Here is a 9,944-nt window from a genome sequence, read left to right as displayed (position 1 = left end):
TAAATAATAAAAAATAAATAAAAAACACATCCTGGGAGTCAGCTGAGCAAAATCTTAAAAGTTTGAAAAGTCTGGATTTGTTTAACTGTGAGATCACAAACCTGGAAGATTACCGAGAAAGTATTTTTGAACTGCTGTAGCAAATCACATACTTGGATGGATATGATCAGGAAGATAATGAAGCACCGGACTCAGAAGAGGAGGATGAAGATGGAGAAGAAGATAATGGGGAGCTGGTGAGATGGCTCAGTGGTCTAAAGCACCTACTTAGAACAAGCTAAGCTAAGCAAAAACACTGGGACCGCGGTTCAATCCCCAGCACCACATGCCAGCAGCCCCGCCCCCTGGTGGGCTGAACTGGCCACACACACACACTAAATAAATAAAGTTATATTTAAAAAAAAAAAAAAAGATAATGAAGATGAAGTTAGTTTCCCAGATTGGGATGAAGAGGAAGACGAAGACGAGGAGGAGGAGGAGGAGGAGGAAGAGGCTGGCTCGGAACTGGGGGAGGGAGAAGTAGTAGGCCAGTGGTACTTGATGAAAGAAGAAATTCAGGATGAAGATGATGATGACTGTTGAAGAAGGAGAAGAGGAGGAAGAGGAAGAAGAAAGTCTCCAGGGGGAGAAGAGAAAACGAGAAGCTGAGGATGATGGTGAGGAAGGAGACGACCAGGTTGCTCGGTGCTCTGGGTGGGCAGGCGCACGAACACGTCTCTGTTTCCCCCTGTATGATAGCTCTTCCTGCAGAAGATGATGTGTAACTTTTTATAGGAAAAGTGTGGTTTTACTATTTTTGCCTTATCATTCCAATTAAGGTTTACTAGTCTGTTAATGATCAGATTGTATGTAGAGAAAAATTTCCATTGACCCCTCCCACCATTGTGAAATTCTCTAGTAATTTATTTAGAATCTTAATTTTTCTAATTCAAGCACACTGTATTAGTAATTTTTAGCCCATAATTAAATAAGATTACTTTTACACACACACACACACAAAAAATAACACATCCTGGGGCCGGCCAGAGAGCTCAACGGACTAAATCCCAGCGCTTGGGAGGCTAAAAACAGGAGAATCACTCTGAGTCCGATCTGCATAGTGAGACCTGTAGACCCCCATAGACACTGACCTAAATATATTAAAAAAGAAAAGAAAAAATCACGTCCTGGGTGGGTAAGATAACTCAGCAGACTAAGCCCACCCCTGGGCACACTGAGCCAGCCCCAGAAAGCAGGCGTGGGAGCGTGTGTCTGTAATCCCACTGCAGGGGAGGCTGAAAACAGATCACTATGAGTCTGAGCTGGGTGGGTGGTGAGACCCTTTACCAAATACATAAAAAATAAGTAAATATTAAAGAAGAAGAAAAGAAAGAAAACATGCTGTCTGACTAGGATCAAGTAACCAGAAGAACATATTTTTGATGTTTTTATTGTTCAAAGATGCAGCCAGTTGCCCACTTTAATAAAATGTCCAGGAATGACTGGCTTCTCTTGTTTGCAGCGTATCAATCCCTCCGCGGAGATGGTGATGATTGACAGAATGTTCAACCAGGAGGAGAGAGCATCCCTTTCCCGAGACAAGCGCCTGGCACTTGTAGACCCTGGTAAGACCCTGGCAGGCCCTGCTGTGGCTCAGGCACTGAGGGAACTTCGGGAACAGTGTGAGCAGTCACCCTTAGGTGGGTCTAGGAAATAGAATATGAATTTTGGGGAGAAAAATCCCAGTGCTGAGAGCAGTATATGAAGATTCTAAGGATATCTCTATTCTATAAAATCCAAAGTGGAATTTTCCATTTGTCTAAGTGATTCTTCTTCCCCATTATAAAATGAAAATTCTCAATTTTTCTATATTGTTGAGAGCTAAAGCCAGAAGGTGCCTCAGAAATAATTACACCTCAGTGAAGTATCGAAGCCACTTGCTATTTGTAAGGCTCAGGGGAAAAACATCCATGGCACAGTCCCTGGCCACAGCCAGACACTGTAACACTATCGAAGGATTTATCTCCCATCCCACTATTTTCCTGCTGATTTCCCACATTTTAGGTTTGTCCATATACGCCATTAAATGGGGATACGGATGTAGTTCAGTGGTAGGGTGTGTGCTTAGCGTGCAAGGTCCTGGTTCAGTCCCCGGCAGCAGAATTAGAGTTGTCTGATTGTTTCTAGCCTCTAAAATACTATTTAAAAAAAAATTTTTTTTTTAAATAAAATACTGCTTTGTTTTGAGTCAGGGTCTCACCTATTGTTCAGGCTGGTCTGGAATTCATGTGCTAAAGTGATCCTCCAGGGGTGGGGGAGATGGCTCAGTAGGATAAGCGCTTGCCTGGCAAGCACAAGGGCCTGAGTTCAATCCCCGGTTCCGCAAAATAAATAAATAAATAAAGTGATCCTCCACCTCATCTAAAAAGTTTTAAATCAGATAACACTATAATAATTCACAAAATATAAATTCTACCTATGTTTATACTATATATAAAAGAAATGTTTTTATTTCTCCAAATTTCTTCCAGTTCTGAGTTCTGGTTCCCATTGTGCTAGGTATGGCTTTGAATACTAATATTCTTTAGCTGTGGAGGTAGCTCGGCAGTCTAAGCCCTGTCCTGGAAAGCACAAGGACTGTTCAGCCCCCGACACCACACGCCACACCAGCCCCAGAACCCTAGGCACACTGTGCGGCCACCAAGACGGCATGGTGGTGCCTGCCTATAATCTCAGCGTTGAGGAGACTGAGACAGGAGGATCACTATGAGTCTGAGCTGCATAGCGAGACCCTGTACCAAAAAAAATAAATAAAACAATGCCAGTATTTTTTCATTTAACATATCACAAGTTTAAAAAAAAAAAGTGTGGGGTTGGGTTTTTTTTTTTTTTTTATGTATTTAGTATAGGGTCTGCAGGGTCTTACTACGTAGATTGGACTCGTAGATGATCCTCCTGTTTTCAGCCTCCCCAAGCACCGGGATTACAGGCGTGCACCACCACATCCAGTCTGAATCACTGTCTCAGTGCGCCCTGGGGGTGGTGGGGGCAGGCGGGCCGGTGCCGCATGCCGGGAATCAAATCCCAGCTGCTGGCTCTGCCTAAGCAGGTACTTTAGTCCACTGAGCTATTTGGCTGGCCCCCATACCCCATATCCCATATTCCAAGTTTTTAAATCATGTTGCTTTAGTCTTCAAAATGATATTTAAGCCAGGGATCTAGCTCAGTGGCACAGTGCCTCCCTGGCAAGACCCTGAGTTTTATATATATATATATTATATAATATTATATTTATATTAGATTGCTAATTTGATAATTTAGCTTATTCATTCCCCTGCTATCCTACTATCATCTTCCTGTGGCTTTAAGTGTTACAGTTCAGCCTTGTATTTACTGTGGCTCAAGAAGTGTACGAATAGATATATGATCCTCTCCCTCAGTCTAGCAGAAGGATCACTGTGGCTTCACAAGAGCCGCAAGCCTCTCTAAAAAGGAAGGGGATAGTGTACGGGATATTTCTGTCCCTTTTTCTTAGAACCTGAGCTCTCCTGTTGCCTCCTGATATGCTGGCTGTGCCTCGTGCCGGCCGCGGTCCTGGGCATCACGTGGTGGGCTGTGCGTCCCTGTGTGGCCCCTGCACGCCCGCCTGCTGGGTGAAGCCCTCTTTCTAGAGTCCAGCTGGATTCCCTCCATAGATCTCTCACTTGAGATTTGATGAACAGTTCGTTCTCACTGCAGGTACACTCTGATTTCATAGACGTCACCAGAGCCCTACTTTATTTTCTTTACGTCCTGCCTGACAGCAGCCTGCCTGCCTCCATCCAGCTTCCCAACACCCTGAATCCTCACACACACTTCTCTGCCACCACCCTGCTGTCCTCCTTAGCACACACAGTCATGGTTTGGCCAATCACCCTGTGATCTTGACAGAGTGACAGGCCCCTCATTCGAGGTCCCGAAGACAAGTCACTGTCTCCATCCTCCTTCCCTGCAACACCTCCCCCAGAAGCAGCCAGGTTGATCCCAGCACTGACTTCTGTTTTCAGACTGTTCTAAAGCAGTCGTTCACAAGACACTCACAGAAAACAGTAGTGAGGGTGCCAGGGTGCAGCTCAGTGAGAGTATGCATGCTGAGCGTGCGCACGGCCTAAACCTATCTCCACTATGGTGGCCAGAGCAACACCACGAGATCAGGGCTAAGCGGAGCCTTCTGCCTGTTTCATTTTCCCCTCAGACATCAAGCAGCTACCTTTTCAAAGAGGTTCAGCTTCCTGCTGAAAGGTATAGTTCTGGAGCCTTGATTGCATTTATAGGGTTCTGGCCAGGCATGGTGGCACACTCCTATAATCCCAGCACTCAAGAGACTGAAGCAGTGAGGCAGGAGGATCATTGCAAGTTCAGGATCAGCCTGAGCTGCAAAATGAGCTCAAGGCCAGCCAGAACTGCATAGTGAAACCCTGTCTCAAAAGACATTTATAGGATTCTCTGTCTGTCTCTCCCTGTCTCCTTCCCATTCCCCCTCAATTACTGAGGGTGGAATCCAGTGCCTCCACAACCACACATCCCAGCTATCTTGACTCTAAAATTGAAAAAAAAAAATTTTTTTTTTTTTGAGACAGGGTCTTGCTATGCAGGTCAGGCTGGCCTTGAACTCAGAGTGATCCTCCAGCCTCAGGCTCCCAAGTGTTGGGATTACAAGAATGCACTGCCACACCCAGAAATTTTTTTTCCTTTTTCTTTCTTTCTTTCTTTCTTTCTTTCTTTCTTTCTTTTTTTTTTTTTTTTTTGTGTGTGTGTGTGTGTGTGTGGAACCGGGGATTGAACTCAGGCCCTTGTGCTTGCCAGGGAAGCACTTATTCTCTTGAGCCATCTCCCCGGCCCAGTTTTTTTTTAATTTTGAGACTGAATTTTTTATTAAACCACTGAGTTGCCTGAACTGGGTTTGAATTTTCAGTCCTTCTGCCTCAGCCTCACAGTGCTGGGATTATAGGCGTGCACCACCGTGCCTGGTAGGATGCCTTTCTTCATGGTGCTTCTGCAGGCTACAGACCAAATCTTGCTGGCTGAGGGTCTGCTGAGTCACCCATACCCTCTCCTTCTCACTAATATTCTTTCTACTCCTGTTTACAGAGGGATTTCAAGCCGATTTCTGTTGTTCCTTCCAACTTGATAAAGCTGCTCATGAAACACAGCTTGGCAGGAGCGGCCAGCACGGTGGGAAAGCAGCCAGCTCACTCCACCTGGCAGCAAAGGCCCTAGGCAGGGACCGAGCCAAGCTGAGCCTGACAGAACCAACGAATCATGACCAGTTTCTTCCAGTGCCTAATCACATCGTGGTCTCCGCAGAGGGAAACATCTCGAAAAAGTTGGAATGTCTGGGCCAAGCCCTGAAGTTTGACAAAGCAGGCTTGGCGCAGTACCGGAGTGTGTGTGATGAGAAGGGCAGCCGCAGAGACCCCAGGAAGGGCCCTGAGTGCTCCCCCAGGCCTGAGGGCCACCTCAGAACCTTGTCCCGCACAGACCATGGTGCCGAGAGCAAACTGTCCAGCATCCTTGCAGATTCACACTTGGAGATGACATGTAATAACTCCTTCCCGGACAAAGCGCTGAGGAACTCCCCAAAGAACGAAGTCCTCCACACAGACATCATGAAGGGATCTGGGGAGCCACAAGCAGACCTCCAGCTCACCAAGAGTTTAGAAACAACATTTAAGAACATCTTGGAACTCAAAAAGGCTGGGCGGCAGCCCCAGAGTGACCCAGTAGGGAGCGGCTCTGTGGAGCTCGATTTCCCCAACTTCTCTCCAATGGCTTCACAGGAAAACTGCCTGGAAAAGTTCATCCCAGACCACAGCGAAGGCGGTGTAGAGACAGACTCAATTTTGGAAGCAGCTGTAAATAGTATCCTAGAGTGTTAATAGCGGCAGTGCGCCCTCCCTCCCACTCCAGACAAGTAGCTGCTCCCCAGCAGCAGTGAGTGGAAGCGGCTCCTGTCTCCGCCTGCTTTCATCTCTCATCACAGGTTTCCTTTCTGTCTCAGCCCCGTCCTTTGTTTCAGAGCAATACTCAGCGCCGTTACAGAGAGATCCTTGAGGAAAACCGCCCCTTGGTAGAGAGCAGTCTGATAGGCCCCACACATTCAAGTGTTCTGAAAGTGCTACGGTCCTTTCTGTCTGTTAGTTTGTTTTCTATGTTTTTATTTTAAAACACTGTCACTCAGTGAGACCACAGTCCACTTGGCCCTGGGGAAAATTTTGACAATCATAAGTCACTTGAGAAGAACAGACTTATTAAAGAAAATCAAACAGGACCTATAGAAGCTACTTTTTAAGAATATCCCACTGCAGCTCCTAATTACTGTTTTTGTTTTTGTTTTTCTGCCTTGTTTCTTTTCGGGGGATTTTAGGTGTAGAAGACCACAGGGCCCTGCTCAGCCCTTGCTGAGCCCCAATCCAGGAGCACAGAGTGGGGTGCTGCTCGTTGCGTGCTTTGCCTTTTGGGGCTCCTGGAGCAGAGCTGCATGCCTGGGCCCCCGTGCTGAGTCCAGGGGCGCTCTGTTTGCAACGGCAGCAGCACGGCTCGGAATAATCCACCAGGCTACATAAAGGAGGCTGGCGCTGGGTTAAATGGCACAGCACACAGCGGGGGCGGGAAGAGAGCCGTGAGGAAGACGATGTGTATATATGTAAAAGCATACACGTTAGCTATCGCAAACAAACCAAGAGTTTTGCATTTTATAATTGGGTAGAGTCAACATACAGTGTATGTTTTTGTCCATTGCTGAGTTGTGTTTCCTGACCCTTTGTACCCGCTCCACAGCAAAGAGCCAAACACCAGAAGCACTTTCATTAGGAAACTATGTTGTAATTTTTCAGTTTAAACTTGAAGGGGACTTTGGCCTTGTTGATGCTCGTCGTCTGAGAACAGCAGTCACCCTGGCAGCAATCATTACCAAAACACAGACAAACCAAAGGTAACCAGCCGCCCATCACCGCGCAGAGCCGGGGCCCGGTTCCCCTGAGAGCCAAAGGACACACCCTGTCAGCCTCTGTGTGTGGCCACGTTCGTGTCTGTGAGCCTGACTTCCCGCTTTATTTATACTTCTTTTCAGGGAATGTTCCCTCCTTTCCTTTCTTGTACACCTGCCCCAGGTCACCCCATTCCTGTGATGGTTTCGGTTCTCCGTGTCATCGGCCCCATCACTGGAAAGCTACATGGTGGTCACCCTTCTCCTGGGGCACAGGGGTCTGCGCTGGCGTGTGTACCCTCACTCTGCTGTCTCCCTCGCTAGAGGAGCACCCACTGGTCTGCACTCTGATGTGTCCCCAAATGTGGGCACCTCTTGTCACTGTGTTGGGCAGGTGTCTGATTACCTGGACACAGCCACGGAAGAGCCACACCCTGCACCCTCCACTCGCTGCCACCCAGAGGCCCCGCCACAGCCCAGCTGGTGGGAGCAGCGTAGCACTGTCCCCCGCCCCACTGCAGAAAGGAAACCTGGGCCCTCTGGGGGCTCTACTTTTTCCTTACTTGTGCCAACATCCAAGCTGCAGGACCCCTCCTGTATTATACCCTATTAGATAAGCTGGTATTGGTAGTTGCATCTTCATGTTTGGGCAGCCCAGGTTTAACAGCTACCGGTAACCCCATGGTTTTACAAGCTCTTCTTTTAATTCAAATGGCCCCTCCTGATCAAATTCTTCTGACTGTGGAACTTTATACCCAGAAGCCTTCATGTGGACTGCTAATGAATTGCATTAATTACTGCAAATCAATGGATTTTTTTTTTCAGTACTGGGGAGCACACCCAGAGGCTGCCTACCACTGAGCTCTTTCCCCAACCCTTTTTAACTTTTTTTGTTGTTTTTATAAGATAAGGTCTCATTAAATTGCCCAGGCCAGACTCAAACTTGTGATCCTCCCACCTCAGCCTCACAAAGTGCTGGGATTCCAGGTGTGGGCCTCTGTGCCCAGCTCTGGTTTTGTTTTGTTGAGATGGGGTCCAAGTTGCCCAAGCTGGCCTCAAACTTGCGCTTCGCCCTGCCTCGGTCTCCTGGAAGCTGAGATTACAGGTGTGCACCACCGAGCCTGGCTCAGTGAATTCTTAAGAGACAAGATCAGCCGCCTGTGCATTTGCCACCTCCTCCCGTGAGTCCCCAGTCCTGGCTTTTTCCTGTACACCATCTTAAAGCATTTTTAAGCCCTACCACTTGCCCAGCAAACAGAGAGCCTAATTTACCAAAATGGAATGTGTAAAACGTGCCCTTGTAAGTTTAATTTTTACAGAAGGGAGAGTCTAGATTATGACAAATGAAGATTGCAGAAGTATTTTCCCGTCACTAGGTTGTGCCCTGGGGTCCCCCATGGTGTGGTGCCCCCTGGGGCCCCCCATGGTGTGGTGCCCCCTGGCAAGCGCAGGAGAGTGCAGCGTCCGATGGTCAAGACTCAGTTGTCTGGGTTCATCTGTCAAAGTTCAGTTTCAGAACTACATTTGTGCTCAGTAACAAAAACCTTTTTTTTTTTCTTTTTGTTGTTGTGGAAGTGTGTGAATATGTTACTACCCACTTGATTTTCTGTGTCCTTAAGTACTGTCCGAAGATGAGGCAAATTTTAAACTGGCAATTAGGAAAAAACTTTTCGTTGGGAAGAATTCAGTAGACTCTGTTAGATTAGGGAGGCCTTACAGACTGACTTGACTTCAAGAGGACGTGACTCACTGTCAGTGTGGTGTGGGCTTTATTTGCTTAAATACCTTCATTTGTATAGTATGTCTCACTTGAAATTGCTTTGTATACATTTTGTAAAAATATTTATAAAATGTTTTGTAAAAAAAAGTATAACAAATTGCAGTTTATTTTGTTATGTTGGATAAATACTGTTAAAAAGAAACCAGTCAGTAACTATATTGTTAATCCATGGTTAGGAAATGTTTAGTTGGAGATTACAAAATGAAACAACCATTGCAATACAGCCAAAGATTTGGGAAAATGTGCAACTGTGATTGTCTTGATTTTACAAATAGGAATAGCTACTTTCCCCAGGGCGGGGGCGAAAGGAAGGCTAAATGCTCAGTGGGAGTTCTGGTGAAGTGCACTTATTATGAGCAAAAAGTAAGCACCCAGTGAGGGGACAGGGTTTTATCAGGCCTTTCTCAACACTGATTAAGTGAAGTTGGTCAGTGAGGAAGTTTGGTCCTGCGTGGCCTCCATCCATACTCCTATCACGTGATCCTGGGCTGAGAAAGGACAAGGCAGGATCATTGAAAAAGGTCATTTATTTTGCTTTTGTAAGGGCAAAGGTAAAGCTAAAGGATAATTGAAGAAAACTTTTATATTAAGGCTTAGTTAAGATAATATGTTTGGGGCTGGAGAGATGGCTCAGTGGTCTAAAGCACCTACTTGAAACAAGCTTGTCAAAGCACAGGGACTGCGGTTTGATCCCCCAGCACCACATGCCAGCCCCGCCCCCTGGTGGGCTGAGCTGGCCACACACACACACAATAAATAAATGTAATAAATAATTTTTAAAAAAAAGATAATATGTTTCTCGGGACTGGGAAGATGATGACTCAGTAGAATAAGCACTTGCCTGGCAAGCGCAAGGGCCTGAGTTCAATCCCCAGTTCCACCAAAAAAAAAAAAAGTTTCTCTTGTAATTCACTTAGTTCATGCAATTGAATGGGGGAAACCTGCCTCCATTTATGTAATATCAGCCCCCTTCTAATTTCTTCCATCATTAATCTCAACTAGGCGTGGTGGCACACACACACCTCTCATCCCAGCACTGTGGAGGCTGAGGCAGGATTGCCACATATTCAAGGGCAACCAGGGTTACATAGTGACTTCAAGGCCAGCCCAACCTACATAGCAAGACCTTGTCTCAATGAAAAAACTGGGTGCCAGAGCTTTCTTGCCTGGCAAGCAGGAGTCCTGAGTTCAATTCCCAGTCCCTGGAAAAAAAAAAAA

At 46.5% G+C, this 9,944-nt stretch overlaps 1 protein-coding gene and 1 long non-coding RNA gene across 5 annotated transcripts in view; one reads left to right on the top strand and one right to left on the bottom strand.

Annotated features, from left to right (window-relative positions):
• Bicral (BRD4 interacting chromatin remodeling complex associated protein like) overlaps window positions 1-7,875 on the top strand; it is a 100,360-nt gene extending 92,485 nt beyond the window's left edge. For all 4 annotated transcript variants that reach the window (XM_023719857.1, XM_023719854.1, XM_023719861.1 and 1 more), the window contains 2 exons: window positions 1,502-1,604; window positions 5,110-7,875. In XM_023719857.1, the coding sequence (XP_023575625.1) occupies window positions 1,502-1,604; window positions 5,110-5,897 (891 nt within the window). In that variant the 3' untranslated portion in view covers window positions 5,898-7,875. The remainder of the gene's footprint in view (window positions 1-1,501; window positions 1,605-5,109) is intronic.
• Window positions 1-9,944, bottom strand: part of LOC111817841 — a 27,875-nt gene that overhangs the window by 12,852 nt on the left and 5,079 nt on the right. The window lies entirely within an intron of this gene.

Source organism: Octodon degus, unplaced genomic scaffold, assembly GCF_000260255.1.
Source record: "Octodon degus isolate 3935 unplaced genomic scaffold, OctDeg1.0 scaffold00005, whole genome shotgun sequence".
NCBI classification, from domain to species: Eukaryota; Metazoa; Chordata; class Mammalia; order Rodentia; family Octodontidae; genus Octodon; species Octodon degus.
This window is presented reverse-complemented; position numbering and strand designations above follow the sequence as displayed.